We start from the raw sequence: 16,910 nt of genomic DNA, 5'->3' as shown, positions 1-16,910 counted from the left end.
TTTTTTTTTTTTTTTTTTTTTTGAGATAGAGTCTCACTGTGTTGCCCAGGCTGTAGTGCAGTGGTGTGATCTCAGCTCACTGCAACCTCCACCTCCTGGGTTCAAGCATTTCTCCTGCCTCAGCCTCCCAAGTAGCTGTGTCTACAGGCACCTTCCACCACACCATGGTATTTTTAGTAGAGATGGAGTTTCACTGCGTTGGCCAGGCTGGTCTTGAACTCCTGACCTCAGGTGATCCACCCGCCTCCGCCTCCCAAAGTGCTGGGATTACACATGTGAGCCACCACGCCCAGCCAATATTTTCATCAGACATCTTAGCCTTGCATCCACTCTACTAATAGCTGCTGCCAGTGCTCTTGGGGTTTATTGCCCTGAGGTTCAGGGAGTTGTAACATGTAACACATGACAAAGAACCTTGAAGAAATCCAGTCCAACCTGCTCATTCTACAGTTGAACAAACTGAGGATCAGAGAGGTTAAGTGACTTGCAAATGGTAACACAGCTGGTCTAGAAATCAGAAGCACTTTAGCCATGAGGCTTCTGTCCTGTCATCTTCCTTGACATGGCTTGCTTTCCTCTGTGGGACTGGCAGGAAAGAAAATGAGAACATCGTCATTCTGGGCCTCCCCACTTCTGAATTGACCTCCATTCATTTCTGGGCTGTTAAGAAATGTTGACCAGGCACTGTGGCTCACGCCTGTAATCCCAGCACTTTCGGAGGCTGAAATAGGTGGATCGCTTGATCTCAGGAGTTCAAGACTAGCCTGGGCAACAAGGCAAAACGCCTATCTCTACAGAAAATACAAAAATTAGCCAGGCATGGTGGTACGTGCCTGTAGTCCCAGTTACCTGGGAGACTGAGGTGGGAGAATGGCTTGAAGCCAGGAGGTAGAAGTTGCAGTAGGCAGAGATCATCCCACTGCACTCCAGCCTGGGTGACAGAGCCAGACCTTGTCTCAAAAAGAAAAAAAGTAAAAGAAGAAACAAAGAAATGTCAATATGCTTGAATGCTTGACTTAGACAAGTCTTGAAGTTTGCAGTCACCAAAGATGTAGAGAATGTGAAGCATTTTTGCCTTGGGCTTCTGGGCCTGGGGAATCAAGCTGGGCTTGGCTGATACTGGGCCTGGTTCTAACCTGGCCATTGTCCAATCATGTAGATGAGACTACAGCAGGCGTCCCAGGTGTCCTGGTTCCCACTGACTCAATGACAACCTGGAGGATTTTTTTTTTTTTTTTTTTTTTTTTGAGAGGGAGTTTTGCTAGAGTGCAGGGGCACAATCTCGGCTCACTGCAACCTCTGCCTCCCAAGTTCAAGCAATTCTCCTGCCTCACCCTCCTGAGTAGCTGGGATTATAGGTGCCTGCCACCATACCCGGCTAATTTTTTGTATTTTTGGTAGAGACGGGGTTTCATCATGTTGACCAGGCTGATCTCAAACTCCTGATCTCAGGTGATCCACCTGCCTCGGCCTCCCAAAGTGCAGGGATTACAGGCGTGAGCCACAGTTCCAGGCCTGGAGGATCATTTTAATTGCTTTGCGTGGTGGGGGAGGGGTTTGAGACAGTCTCTCTCGGGAGTTCGGTGGTGCTGTTTCAGCTCACTGCAACCTCCACCTCCTGGTTCAAGCAATTCTCTAACCTCAGTCTCCCAAGTAGTTGGGACTACAGGTGTGCGCTACCATGCGTGGCTAAGTTTTGTATTTTTAGCAGAGATGGAGGGCTCACCATGTTCCCTACGGTGGTCTCGAACTCCTGAGCTCAAGCAATCCACCCACCTTGGCCTCCCAAAGTGCTGGGATTACAGGTGTAAACCAGCAGGCCAGGCCCAACCTGGGGGATCATTATGCCTGGGGTAAAACATCCATCCACATTATAGAATTATAAACCTAAATAAAGGAGAGCAGTAAAGGGATCCTGCCCTACTTCCCCACTCACCCTGGAGTTTGTTATCTGGGACGATCCCTGGTTCCCGGCTTCCCGGCCTTAGGCCCTTAGCACCAACCAGAGGTAGGTATGCTTCCTGCACGCCTGGGCCATATCCAGGTGTTAGCCAGCCAACTCGACTTTCGGCTATCAGCTGGAAGAGAGTTTAGAGGTCATGCATTCAACCCCTGATTTACTGATGATTTTAAAAGGCCCAAAAAGGGATAAATACTTGGGTAAGGCCTTGGAAAAATGTATAGGGAAAGTCAGAATGAGGACGGGGATGGGAGATGGAATATAGTCATCCTCCCTCATCCATGGTTGCACTTTCCATGGCTTCAGTTACCCACGGTCACCCTCAAATAGGAATGACTTAGGAACAAATTCAGGAATAACTTAGGAATCAACTATTCCTGAGCTTTCAATTGTGCGCTGTTTTGAGCAGTGTGAAGAAATCTCTCACCATCCCGCTCTGTCCTGCCTGAGTTCAGTGTATCTATGCTGTATATGCTACCCAGCATCAGACATCCACATCCTGTGCTCCTGACATCCAACCGTGGACATTGTCAGTGCTTCAGGGTCACCTGAAGCAAATGATCCTCCTTCTGGCTCTCAGAGGGTCAAGAGTAGCCGAACGCTGCAACACAATGCCTGCCTCATTCACCTCACTTCATCTCATCACACAGGCAGCTCATCATCTCCCTTCATCACAAGGAGGGTGAGTACAGTACAGTAAGACATTTTGAGGCCAGGTGCGGTGGCTTACGCTTGTAATCCCAACACTTTGGGAGGCCGAGGTGGATGGATCACTTGAGGTCAGGAGTTCAAGACCAGCCTGGCCAATAGGATGAAACCCTGTCTCTACTAAAACTACAAAAATTAACCAGGTATGGTGGTACGCACCTGTAATCCCAGCTACTCGGGAGGTTGAGGCAGGAGAATTGCTGGAACAGGGGAGGCAGAGGTTGCAGAGAGCTGAGATCTCTATGAAAAACTAGCTGGATGTGGTGGCACACACCTGTAGTCCCAGCTACTCAGGAGGCTGAGGTGAGAGTATCACCTGAGCCCGGGAGGTTGAGGCTGCAGTAGGCCAAGCAGTGATCATACCACTCTACTCCAACCTGGGTGACAGAGCAAAACCCTGTCTCAAAACAAAAACAAAAATCATAGTGTATATGGAGTTTGGTACTATCCACTGCTTCATGTATCCACAGGGGTCTTGGAATGTGTCCCTCATGGATAAGCAGGGGTTGCTGTCTATATAAGTAGAGACATGAACACACACACCAAAAAAACACAATTTTATATCATGTTAAAGTTTGTAAAGTTCTTTCACATATGATCAGGGGTAATACTCAAAATATTTTAGGCAGTCGGGCACAGGCTCTGATGAATCAGGATGAGCATCAGCTTGCGGCCCTACAAACATTAATACATTTGGCATCTTACCAACCCTGAGAAACGGGCACTGTTACTACTCCCATCTGATACAGTTTGGATATTTGTCCCCGACAAATCTCATGCTGAAATGTAATCCCCAGTGTTGGAGGTGGGCATGGTGGGAGGTGATTGGAGCATAAGAATGGATTTCTTAGGCCGGACGCGGTGGCTCAAGCCTGTAATCCCAGCACTTAGGGAGGCCGAGGCGGGTGGATCACGAGGTCAAGAGATCGATCAAGACCATCCTGGTCAACATGGTGAAACCCCGTCTCTACTAAAAATACAAAAAAAAAAAAAATTAGCTGGGCATGGTGGCACGTATCTGTAATCCCAGCTACTCAGGCGGCTGAGGCAGGAGAATTGCCTGAATCCAGGAGGCGGAGGTCGTGGTGAGCGGAGATCGCGCCATTGCACTCCAGCCTGGGTAACAAGAGTGAAACTCCGCCTCAAAAAAAAAAAAAAAAAAAAAAAGAATGGATTTCTTATGAATGGTTTAGCACTGTCCGTGAGGGCCGTCCTCACAATAGTGAATGATTTCTCAGGAGATCTGGTGGTTTAAAAGTGTGTAGTGCTGGGAGCAGTGGCTCACGTCTGTAATATCAGAACTTTGGGAGGCCGAAGCAGGCAGATCATTTGAGGTCAGGAGTTCAAGACCAGCCTGGCCAACATGGTGAAACCCCGTCTCTACTAAAAATACAAAAAAGTTAGCCAGGTGTAGTGGCATGCATCTGTAGTCCTAGCTACTTGGGAGGCTGAGGCAGGAGAATTGCTTGAATCCAGAAGGCAGAGGTTGCAGTGAGCCAAGATCGCACCACCGCACTCCAGCCTGGGAGACACAGCGAAACTCTGTCTCAAAAAAAAAAAAAAAAAAAGCATGTAGCACCCTTCCCCTGTCTCTTGCTACCACTCTCATATGAGATGCTGGTTCCCCCTTTGCTTTCCACCACGATTATAAGCAGCCCAAGGCCTCCCTAGAAGCTGAGCAGATGCTGGGCACTATGCTTCCTGAATAGAATGCAGAACCCTCAGCCAATTAAATTCAGTTTTTGTAAATTACCCCATCACAGGTATTTCTTTGTAGCAGTGCAAGAATGACCTAACACAACATTTTACAGATGCAAAAGCCAAGGCAGTCGGATGACCTGAGGTCAGGAGTTTGAGACCAGCCTGGCCAACTTGGTGAAACCCTCTCCCTACCAAAAAAGATAAAAATTAGTGAGGTGTGGTGGTGCACGCCTGTAGTTCTAGCTACTCAGGAGGATGAGGCATGAGAATCACTTGAACCCAGCGGGCAGAAGTTGCAGTGAGTTGAGATCATGCCATTGCACTCCAGCCTGGGAGACACAGCGAGACTCGGTCCCCCCTAAAAAAGATTAATATTTAGCCCTATTTACCACCTTAAACAAGATTTGTGTTGCTTCTGCGCAGGTTACAGAAGCAGCTTAAGCAAAAAAAAAGGGACTTTATTATGAGGTATCTGGAGTGTCTCATAGACCTCCCCCAGCCAGGGCAGGGACACATCAGGGACTCCCCAAGGCCTGAAACCAGTAACTGGAAAACCAAGAGCCCAGGCCAGCTGTTTCTCTTTCTCTCCACACACCTGCTTCTCAGTTCTCTGTAGCAGGCCACTCTTATCTGCATCTCTGTGATCTTCTCACTAGTTTCCCTAACCTCTAGTTCATATTCTTTTTTTTTTTTTTTTTTGAGATGGAGTTTCACTCTCATTACCCAGTCTAGAGTGCAATGGTGCGATCTCAGCTCACCGCAACCTCCGCCTCCTGGGTTCAGGCAATTCTCCTGCCTCAGCCTCCTGAGTAGCTGGGATTACAGGCACGCGCCACCATGCCCAGCTAATTTTTATATTGTTAGTAAAGACAGGGTTTCACCATGTTGACCAGGATGGTCTCGATCTCTTGACCTCGTGATCCACCCGCCTCGGCCTCCCAAAGTGCTGGGATTACAGGCTTGAGCCACCGCACCCGGCCTTAGTTCATATTCTTACAGTGACTCCTAGTCCATTTCAAATCCCAGTTCCCAGGCCAGGCATGGTGGCTCACACCCGTAATCCCAGCACTTTGGGAGGCTGAGGCAGGTGGATCACTTGAGGTCAGGAGTTTGAGACCAGCCTGGGCAACATGGCGAAACCCTGTCTCTACTAAAAATACAAAAAATTAGCTGGGCATGGTGGTGCGTGCCTGTAATCCCAGCTACTCAGGAGGCTGAGGCAGGAGAATCTCTTTAACCTGGGAAGTAGAGGTTGCAGTGAGCTGAGATCATGCCACTGCACTCCAGCCTGGGCAACAGAGCAAGACTATCTCAAACATACACACACACACACACACACACACACACACACCAATTACCAAAGGGAATCTGATTGGCCAAGCTTGGATTCCATGTCCACCCCTGGTCCCATCAATGTGGCTAAAGGGATAGGGTCATATGGTGTAAAAATGGCTACCACATGGTATAATGGTGCTTACCTGCAGTCCCTGGTACCCAGGAGGCTGAGATGAGAGGACTGCTTGAGCCCAGGAATTTGATACCAGACCAGGCAACATAGTAAGACCCTGTCACTTAAAAAAAAAAAAAAAAAAAAAAAAAAAAGGTTGGGGGTGGTGCCTACCTCCTTTAAGCTGGAGCTGCAGGTAAAAATGAAATAAAAACTTTAAAAGGCTACCAAAGAGCACCCCCACTGGAAAGCCGATGCACAGTCGAGGGTAGCATTGAGCTGGGCAGATGCCCCAAAGGTTATCTGCTATGGTGACACAGGACATACAGAATCAGGGTTCCACCCTGGTATCCAGACTTTCAGAACAGAATGCTCTGTCCATAGGACCATTGATCCTCCTGTTCCTACCATCCAAATGCATGCCTGCTCACTCCACACTAATCCTTAGAAGCCAAGGGATATCCCTGCAGCCCTAGAAGGACTTGGGCCAAGGGCTAAGATTCCATTTCAGCTGTGGCTAGGCCTCCTGCGTAGATCAAGGAAGATCCCCTGATTAGTTCCTGAGAATACTGATGAAATTGGACCGAGGCTGGGTACAGTGGCTCACGCCTATAATCCCAGCACCTTGGGAGGCCAAGGAGGGCAGATCACGAATCAGGACTTCAAGACCAGCCTGGCCAACATGGTGAAACCCCATCTCTACTAAAAATACCAAAAAAATCAGCCCTGCATAGTAGCGCACACCTGTAGTCCCAGCTACTCCGGAGGCTGAGGCAGGAGAATTGCTTGAACCTGGGAGGTAGAGGTTGCAGTAAGTCAAGATCGTGCCACTGCACTCCAGCCTAGGTAATAGAGTGAGACTCCATCTCAAAAAAAGAAAGAAAAGAAAAGAGAAAAGAAGAAAAGAAAAGTAAAAGAAATTGGACAGAAAAGCAGAAGAAAGATAAAAACCTGCCTTCAGCCATGAAGCCCCAGACTCCAGCCTGCTTCTTGCCCTCTGATTGTCTAAGGCCTCTACTTGGGGGCCAAAGAGTCGGTAGTTGATCCTGTGGGAAGCACTGCATGGCACCGTGGTAAATGGCAGGAAGATCTGCAGGGAACCTCAAAACCAAAGGCCTGCTCAGAGCAGGCGGGAAGCTGGAGTCAAGGAGCCAGAGATGGGCAGCACCAAAGGCTGCCAGACTGAAAGGCCAGGGCTGACACTGAAAGACGAGGTGTGTAGCCAATGAGAGAACCCAGAAGGAGGGGGAGAGAGAGTGAGCAGGAAATAGATGAGGACACACTGCTGGACACCTCCCTCCAGAGGCTGCCTGGAGCTGGCTCTTAAGGACAGTGGTGGGAGGGGCACAGGAGGCTCACACGCTGTGAGCCAGGTGGGAATGGAAACGAATCCAGTGTTTCTTGAGGAAGTTTGGCAGTATGTATTAAAAGCCAGTGTGGTGGGGCGTAGTGGCTCACACCAGTAATCCCAGAACTTTGGGAGGCCTAGGCAGGTGGACTGCTCAAGCCCAGGAGTTCAAGATCAGCCTGAGCAACATGGCAAAACCCCATCTCTACTGAAAAAAAAGCAAATGGCCAGGTGTGGTGATGCACTCCTGTAGTCCCAGCTGCTCTGGAGGCTGAGGTTAAAGATAGCTTGAGCCCGAAAGGTGGAGATTAACATGAGCTGACATGACACCACTACACTCCAGCCTGGGCAACAGAGCCAAACTCTGTCTCAAAAAAAAAAAAAAAAAAAAAAATTGATGAGTTGAGCCCAGTGGCTTACACCTGTAATCCTACCACTTTGGGAGGCTGAGACAGGACCATGTGAACCCAGGAGTTCAAGACCAGACTGGGCAACATAGTGAGACCCTGTCTCTACAAAAAAAATACAAAAATAGTCACGTATGGTGGTACGTGTCTGTACTCCCAGCTACTTGGGAGGCTGAGGTGGGAGAATCACCTGAGCCCAGGGAGGTCAAGGCTGCAATGAGCCATGATCACACCACTGCAGTTCAGGCCGAGTGACAGAGTCAGATCCTGTCTCAAAAAAAAAAAAAAAAAAAAAAAAAAAAAAAAAAAATGGAGGCTGGGTGCAGTGGCTTATGCCTATAATCCCAGCAGTTTGACAGGCCATGGCAGGAGGATCGCTTGAGGCCAGGAGTTCAAGACCACCCTGGATAACAAGTCCCTATCTCTACAAGAGAATTTTTAAAATTAGTAGGGCATGGTGGCATGCACATATAGTCCTAGCTGTTCAGGAGGCTGAGCTGGGAGGATCACTTGAGACCAAGAGTTTGAGGCTGAGGCTGCAGTTGACCTATGTATGATTGCACCACTGCACTCCAGCCTGAGTAACAGAGTGAGACCCTATCTCAAAAAGAAAAAAAAAATGATGACATAGATTTATACCTATTGCTCTGGAAGAATATTCTTAATGTTTAACATTTTAGCCGGGTGCAGTAGCTCACGCCTGTAATGCCAGCACTTTGGGAGACGCAAGCAGATGGATCACCTGAGGCAGGAGAATCGTTTGAACCTGGGAGGCAGAGGTTGCAGTGAGTAGAGAACGCGCCACTGCACTCCAGCCTGGATGACAGAGCGAGACTCGGTCTCATAAGTAAGTAAATAAATACATAAATAAATAAGAAAACCTAATAGGTTTGATTTAAACCATGGTGGCTTTGGGAAAACCATATAGGGACCCATACAACTGTTAGCGGGGAGAGTGACACTTTAATATTATATGTCATCAGTTTGTAACACTGTTTTGTTTTGTTTCACATTTTTACACCAATGTGTAAATTGATGTGCAATCAGTGGCATCTCAAATTACTGACGAGTTGCTGACAGCCAGACCACAGTCATTGCCCACACATGCACAGGGCTGGTCACAGCTCTTCCTCTTACCATCTTTTTCTTCACTCTCGTTACCCAGGCTGGAGTGTAATGACGCGATCTCGGCTCACCGCTACCTCCGCCTCCTGGGTTCAGGCAATTCTCCTGCCTCAGCCTCCTGAGTAGATGGGATTACAGGCACGCGCCACCATGCCCAGCTAATGTTTTGTATTTTTAGTAGAGACAGGGTTTCACCATGTTGACCAGGATGGTCTCGATCTCTTTACCTCGTGATCCACCCGCCTTGGCCTCCCAAAGTGCTGAGATTACAGGCTTGAGCCACCGCGCCCGGCCATCCTTTCCCTTAAGCTAGGTGCACTGTTAGCACTATAGGTATTGAGTTTAATAACCACTTACAATGTCTTCAAAAACATTCCACATTGATTCGGCACTAAAATGAAAAATTATTGTATACTCTAAGGAAACAAACAGCTTGATATATGATAAAAATCTATGTCTAGCTGGGTGTGGAGGCTCATGCCTGTAATCACATAACTTTGGGAGGCCAAGGCGGGCAAATCACGAGGTCAGGAGTTCAAGACCAGCCTGGCCAACATGGTGAAATGCCATTTCTACTAAAAATACAAAAATCAGCCAGGCATGGTGGCGCCCACCTGTAATCCCAGCTACTTGGGAGGCTGAGGCAGGAGAATCACTTGAACCCGGGAGGTGGAGGTTGCAGTGAGCCGAGATTGTGCCATTGCACTCCAGTCTGAGGGACAAGAGCAAGACTCCATCTCTTTTTTTTTTTTTTTTTTTAGACGGAGTTTCGCTCTTGTTACCCAGGCTGGAGTGCAATGGCGCGATCTCGGCTCACCGCAACCTCCGCCTCCTGGGTTCAGGCAATTCTCCTGCCTCAGCCTCCTGAGTAGCTGGGATTACAGGCACGCGCCACCATGCCCAGCTAATTTTTTTTTTTTTCGTATTTTTAGTAGAGACAGGGTTTCACCATGTTGACCAGGATGGTCTCGATCTCTCGACCTCGTGATCCACCCGCCTCGGCCTCCCAAAGTGCTGGGATTACAGGCTTGAGCCACCGCGCCCGGCCAAGACTCCATCTCAAAAAAAAAAAAAACAAAAACAAAAAAAACCTATGTCTAAATAAGACTTAAAAGAGCTCTTTTAACATGCATAAAACGAAAATTCTAAGTGATAGGAAAGTTTTGTGTCACGGTTTTTCTATTTCTTAGAAACGCATCAGGAAGGGTGTGGGTTACAATTGAGGGTGCCTTAGATTTGGTGAAACTGCCAGTAATGTAGACATGTCAGTGATTTTTAACCCAGGAAGGAATTCAGTGTAAATAATAGCAAAAATAACAATTCACATATGTCAAGAGCCAAACATACACAAAATTCATGCTTTACTCATATCTTATTATTTATCCATCATAATAACCCCATGAGATAGTTACTCATATATACGATTGCAAATTGTCCCAAGTGCTATGAGAGTGAATTACAGGGAAAGAAGACATAATTAAGATTAGGAGGAGAGGCGGCTGGGCATGGTGGCTCATGCCTATAATCTCAACACTTTGGGAGGCCAAGGAGGGCAGATTACTTGAGGTCAGGAGTTCCAGACCAGCCTGGCCAACATGGTAAAACCCCATCTCTACTAAAAATACAAAAAGTTCAGTGGGGTGTGGTTGCAGGCACCTGTAATCCCAGCTACTCGGGAGGCTGAGACAGAAGAATCACTTGAACCCGGGAGGCAGAGGTTGCAGTGAGCTGAGATTGTGCCACTGCACTCCAGCCTGGGCAACAAAGAGCGAAACTCCATCTCAAAAAAAAAAAAAAAAAAAGGATTCGGAGGAGAGGCCTCCCTAAATGATGAAACTCAAAGCAGTAGGCAGCATTTATTGAGCACTTACTATGGACCAGATAGGATTCTAAGTTTATCATATTAACTCACTCAATCCTCTCCTAAACCCTAGGAATATTATTATCAGCTCCAGTTTACACAAGAGAAAGTTGAGACGGGAGTATAGAAGTCACATAACTTGCTCATAATAATCAGGTTACACATTATGGAGGATAAGCCTAGAATTTGAAACATGGCAATCCAGCTCCAAAACCCATTCATTTTACCACTTCACCATCATCTCTCAGTAGAGACAGATGAACAGTATCACATGAGTGAGGCAACCCCCCTTTATCAATGGGGATGTCAGTAAATAATCTGGCTGCAAGCAAAGACTCCAGAGCCCAACGTTCAAAGTCAGGCTCTGCAACTGCCCAGCAAGGCATTTTAATCTTCCTATGCCTCAGTTTCCCCAGTTGTGAGGATTAAATGAGGATTAATGAGTTGATACACATACAGAACTTAGCTCAGAACCAGAAGATAAATGTTAGCGAAAATAAGATAAATCTTATTGTCTTCATACAATGCTCATCGCAACCCAAAGGAAACAGACCCAGAGAGGTTTAGAAATTTCTCTAAAATCACACATTTCAAGAAAGGAATCAGGTAGGCACCATGGCTCACACCTGTAATCCCAGCACTTTGGGAGGCCGAGGTGGGTGGATCATGAGGTAAGGAGTTCAAGACCAGCCTGGCCAAGATGGTGAAACGTTGTCCTTACCAAAAATAGAAAATTAGCCAGGTGTGGTGGCACATACCTATAACCTCAGCTACTCGGGAGGCTGATGCAAGAGAATCGCTTGAACCCGGGAGGCAGGAATTGCGGTGAACCGAGATAGCAACACTGCACTCCAGCCTGGGCAACAGAGTGAGACTCTGTCTCAATAAATAAATAAATAAATAAAGGAATCAGGATTTGAACCTAAGTCTGTTCACTCAGAAGCCCTTTCTTTATTCATTACCCATGAAGCTTTCCATTAAAAATTAGTCAATGGAGGTGGGTGTGGTGGCTCATGCCTGCAGCCCCTGCACTTTGGGAGGCCGAGATGAGAGGATCTCTTGAGCCCAGGAATTCAAGACCAGTCTGGGCAACTTGGTGAGAGCCACACTCCCATCTCTAGGAAGATTAATTAATTAATTAACTTAAAAATGAGTCAGTGTTTTAGGTCTTCATTCCTAAAGATTTCCATTTGGAAAGGAGATCCTAAATCCCAATGGGACACCTCATTTTAACATCCCGAATTAACAGTAAGGCTCTCTCATTGCCAATCTGGTTTTCGATTGTTTTATTTTAAGGCCATTTTCTCTTTGAGAAGCCTTAGGCAAGAAGAAACTCACCGGTTTCTTTCTTCTCTATCCTTCATATAAGGTATTTCACATTTCCTAATCTATGTTGAGAAGGCAGGGACATTTTAGAGTCAGGCACAAAGTAGGTGTTCAGGGCTGGGCACAGTGACTCACGCCTGTAATCGCAGCACTTTGGGAGGCCAAGGCAGATGGATCACCTGAGGTCAGGAGTTCGAGACCAGCCTGGCCAACATGGTAAAACCCCATCTCTACTAAAAATACAAAATTAGCTGGGCGTGGTGGCATGCACCTGTAATCCCAGCTACTTGGGAGGCTGAGGCAGGAGAATCACTTGAACCCAGAGGCAGAGGTTGCAGTGAGCCAAAATCATGCCACTGCACTCCAGCCTGGGCAGAAAGAGAAAAACTCCATCTCAATTAAAAATGAATAAAACAAGTAGGTACTCAACAAAAATGTGTTGCATGAATGAAGAAACAAGGGAGAGATTGCTAAAGTCCTTCCAAAATCAGACAAACCCCGTGCCGCTCCGCCCCTGAATACTCTGCTTGCTTTTCTTTGACTTCCATGTCTTAACCCCAGTGTTTCTCAAACAATAGTGTTGCAAGGGCATCTGAGGACATTGTGGAGCTGAAGTGGCCTTGGTATGTGGTGACATCCTAGGTTTCTTCATTCCTCATTCCCTTGAGATACTTTGTGAACAAGAGGATAGAGTAGAGTTATCCTCAGGGGCAGAATTGCTGAGAATAAGAGCAGGCAGCCCTCACACGTTGTAACAGTCGGTCAAAGCCACCAGGTGTCACAAGCAGAGGAAGGCTGGAGGCCTACTAGACAGTCACTGTAAAGACAAGAAACCAGCCAGGCGCAGTGGCTCACGCCTGTAATCCCAGCACTTTGAGAGGCTGAGGCAGGTGGATCTTGAGGTCAGGAGTTCAAGATCAACCTGGCCAAGATGCTGAAACCCCATCGCTACTAAAAATACAAAAATTAGCTGGGTATGGTGGCAGGCACCTGCAGTCCCAGCTACACAGGAGACTGAGGCAGAGAATTTCTTGAACCCAGGAGGTGGTGTTTACAGTGAGTCAACATCGCACCATTGCACTCCAGCCTGGGTGACAGAGTAAGACTCCATCTCAAAAAAAAAAAAAAAGGTGGGGCGGGGGGCCAGGAGCACTGACTCACACCTGTAATCCCAGCACTTTGGGAGGCTGAGGTGGGCAGATAACAAGATCAAGAGTTCAAGACCAGCAGGGCGCGGTGGCTCGAGCCTGTAATCCCAGCACTTTGGGAGGCTGAGGCGGGTGGATCACGAGGTCAAGAGATCGAGACCATCCCGGTCAACATGGTGAAACCCTGTCTCTATTAAAAATACAAAAAATTAGCTGGGCATGGTGGCGCGTGCCTGTAATCCCAGCTACTCAGGAGGCTGAGGCAGGAGAATTGCCTGAACCCAGGAGGCGGAGGTTGCGGTGAGCCGAGATTGCGCCATTGCACTCCAGCCTGGGCAACAAGAACAAAACTCCGTCTCAAAAAAAAAAAAAAAAAAAAAAAAGAGTTCAAGACCAACCTGATCAACATGGTGAAACCCTATCTCTACTAAAAATACAAAAAAATTAGCTGGGTTTGGTGGCACATGCCTGTAATCCCAGCTACTAAGGAGGCTGAGGCAGGAGAATCATTTGAAGCTGGGAGGCAGAGGTTGCAGTGAGCCAAGATCGAGCCATTGCACTCCAGCCTGGGCAAAAGGAGTGAACTCCATCTCAAAAAAAAAAAAAAAAGAAAAAAGAGGGTGGAGAAGGTGACTGTCTCAGTGGAGTTGGGTCATCCCGGGTAGGGAGTCTGGGTCCCTGAAGCAGGTCCTGGCTCCTGGAACTCTTGGCCACCATGTGCCAAGAGTCCACTCTGATAACAATAAGAATCAGAAGGCCCAACTGTGTCAGCCCTTTGAAAAATTTGCTGATGTGATGGAAAATCCAGAATCAAAACTGGAAAGGTGAAGTCGAGCATGAAAGAGCTGGAGGACAACGTCAAAGTGTGGTGTCTGGACACTGTGGCGGCTCAGTATCAGAGACAGCACCCGGAGCTCACTCCTCTACTTGAGAAAGAAGGAGATTAATTATGGTGCAGAGGCAACAGACCCCTGTCCTGGAAGTTGAGGATCCTGAAACCAAGGAGCACGAGGAGTGCTTTTGTGACAAGGTCATGAGATGGTTTCAGGCCATGCTGCAGTGGCTGCAGACGTGGTGGCAGACGGTTGTGGCCTGGGTGAAGGAGAACGTGGAGGCCTTGGTCCATGCAGTGCAGGCCCTCTGGAAAGAGTTGGAGAGTTTCTGCTGCTCTCTCACAGAGCTCTTCATGTCCTTTTTACATTCCCAAGGAGCCCCCGAGGGGATGGAGGAGCTGACACCCCAGAAGTACTCTGAACCCCAATGAAGCTACTGACACCACCTTTGCCCTCCCCCTCACTGTGCACCCACCCTGACCCTCTCCCTCAGCTCTCCTGTGCTCCGCCCCCCTCCCACACACCCAATCTCCCTGCCTGAACCCAGGAGGCGGAGGTTGCAGTGAGCCGAGATCGCGCCATTGCACTCCAGCCTAGGTAACAAGAGCGAAACTCCGTCTCAAAAAAAAAAAGAAAGACAGGGAACCAGGCTGGGCACGGTGGCGAATGCCTGTAATCCCAGCACTTTGGGAAACCGAGGTGGGTGGATCACTTGAGGTCAGGAGTTCAAGACCAGCCTGGCCAACATGGTGAAACTCCATCTCTACTGAATATACAAAAATTAGCCAAGCATGGTGGTGCACGCCTATAATCCCAGCTACTCAGGAGGCTGAGGCAGGAGAAGCACTTGAACCCAGGAGGCAGAGGTTGTAGTGAGCAGAGATCATGCCATTGTACTCCATCCTGGGCAAAAGAGTGAGACTCCATTTTGAAAAAAAAAAAAAAAAAAGACAGGAAACCTGAGCCCAGGGAGTATAGGTCTGACTCCTTTGGTTGCAAATAATGGAAATCCATCTCAAATAACCATGAGGGAAAAAGAAAGACATTGTATTGCTCCATCACTTGGAATTTCAGGGATGATGCTGGTTTTAGGTATGGATAGATCTAGATACTCAAATAAGGCCTCAACTTTTCTCTCTCTCTCTGGCCTATTTTCTCTCTCTGTTTGCCCATAGCAGCCCCTCAGCAAGAGGCTTTCAGCAAATGATGGCTGCGGACAATCCTCAAGCAGTATTCTTCCAGTTGCACAGAGTTCTAGCCCTCATGACTACATTTCAGTTTGGGACAGAGAGGAGAGGTTGTCCCAAGGGAGGAAGCAGGAAATGTTTCCTTTTGTCAAAAAAATCAAAAGTCTTCTGGGTGGAGGGCTAGGGGAGGGATAGCAGGGGGTTGGGAGATTGGGGAAGGATAACATTAGGAGAAATACATAATGTAGGTGATGGGGCGGGGGAGGGGATGGAGGCAGCAAACCACCATGGCACGTGTGTACCTATGTAACAATCCTGCATGATCTGCACATGTACCCCAGAACTTAGAGTGAAAAAAAGAAAAAAAAATCAAAAGCTTCCTCAGAAGCTCCAGAGTAGACCTTCCCTTAGGTGTTATTGGCAAAGTTGCAAGGGGGGCTGGGAAAGTGGGAAACAGAGTCATTATTGGCTTAGACATGTAAGAATCCACCACCTGGGGCTGGCCATGTGGTCACCCTCAATGAAACTAGTGTTTTTCTTTTTTTCTTTTTCTTTTTTTGAGATGGGTCTTGTTCTGCCACCCAGGCTGGAGTGTAGTAGCACGATCTCAGCTCATTGCAGTCTCAACCTCCTAGGCTCAAGCAATCCTCCTACCTCAGCCTCCTGAGTAGCTGGGACTACAGGCGTACACCCTCACATCCAGCTAACTTTTGTATTTTTTTGCAGTGATGGAGTATCATCAAGTTGCCCAGCTGGTCTCAAACTCCTGAGCTCAAGCAATCCTCTTGCTTTTGCCTCCCAGAGTGCTGGCATGACAGGCGTGAGCCACCATCCCCAGCAAAATTGGTATTTCTTAAACCAAGAAGGAGGGAGACTGGACTGGCTAGGTTGCTAACGGTGTCTACCATAAGAAGGTATTATGAGGCAACCTCACCAGATCTTGTTTTTGTTTTTATTTTTTTGAGACTGAATCTCACTTTGTCACCCAAGCAAGAGTGCACTGGCACAATCTCGGCTCACTGCAACATCCACCTCCAGAATTCAAGTGATTCTGCCTCAGCTTCCCAAGTAACTGGGATTACAGGCGTGCACCATCATGCCCAGCTAATTTTTATATTTTTAGTAGAGACGGGGTTTCGCCATGCTGGCCAGGCTGATCTCAAACTCCTGGACTCAAGTGATCCGGCCCCTCAGCCTCCCAAAGTGCTGGGATTACAGGCATGAGCCACTGCTCCCGGCCACCAGATCTTTTAACAGGAATGAGGAGGAGAAGTTTTGCAAAAGTGGAAATGCTAGCTAGCCAGACACAACTAATGTGCACACTAGAATTGGAGAATAAGGAATGAAAGCCTGGAAAAGTGAGTTGGATCGGGGAGGTGGGGGGTGGGCATGGCTCCAAAGGAGAGGATGGTCCAGCTGTGAACGACACCTGTTGGAATGTTTCCCGAAACATACATTTCTTATCCGAGGATATTCTGGAGCAGGAGCACAACAAATACAGAAGATTCTGGGTGAGCAAGGGACAGGGCTCCTCATCACACAAAGAGCCCGAGATCCTTCCACTGTTTCTGTTCAATCCCTACTCTTTGTTTTCCAAGGTGGCCTGAAACCAAATCAACAAAAATGCAGCTCTGGCCAGATGTGGGGGCCTCACACCTGTAATCTCAGGTGTGAACTCTTTGGGAAGCTGAGGCAGGCAGATCACCTGAGGTCACAAGTTGGAGACCAGCCTGACCAACATGGTGAAAATCCATCTCTACTCAAAATACAAAAAGTTAGCCAGGTGTGGTGGCAAGCGCCTGTAATCCCATCTACTGGGGAGGCTGAGGCAGGAGAATGTCTTGAACCTGGGAGCTGGA

General features: G+C 47.8%; 1 protein-coding gene across 1 annotated transcript; it reads left to right on the top strand.

Annotated features, from left to right (window-relative positions):
* The first annotated feature begins 6,973 nt into the window (after positions 1-6,973).
* LOC101038577 (interleukin-32) lies at positions 6,974-14,295 on the top strand. The gene is given in 4 exon segments (XM_010337437.3): positions 6,974-7,030; positions 13,719-13,842; positions 13,845-13,997; positions 14,000-14,295. Coding segments are annotated over 4 exon segments (630 nt in total).
* The last annotated feature ends 2,615 nt before the right edge of the window (positions 14,296-16,910 follow it).

Source organism: Saimiri boliviensis, chromosome 6 (assembly GCF_048565385.1).
Source record: "Saimiri boliviensis isolate mSaiBol1 chromosome 6, mSaiBol1.pri, whole genome shotgun sequence".
Classification (NCBI taxonomy): Eukaryota; Metazoa; Chordata; class Mammalia; order Primates; family Cebidae; genus Saimiri; species Saimiri boliviensis.
Note: the sequence above shows the minus strand (reverse complement) of the source record. Positions and strands in the feature narration are given on the sequence as shown.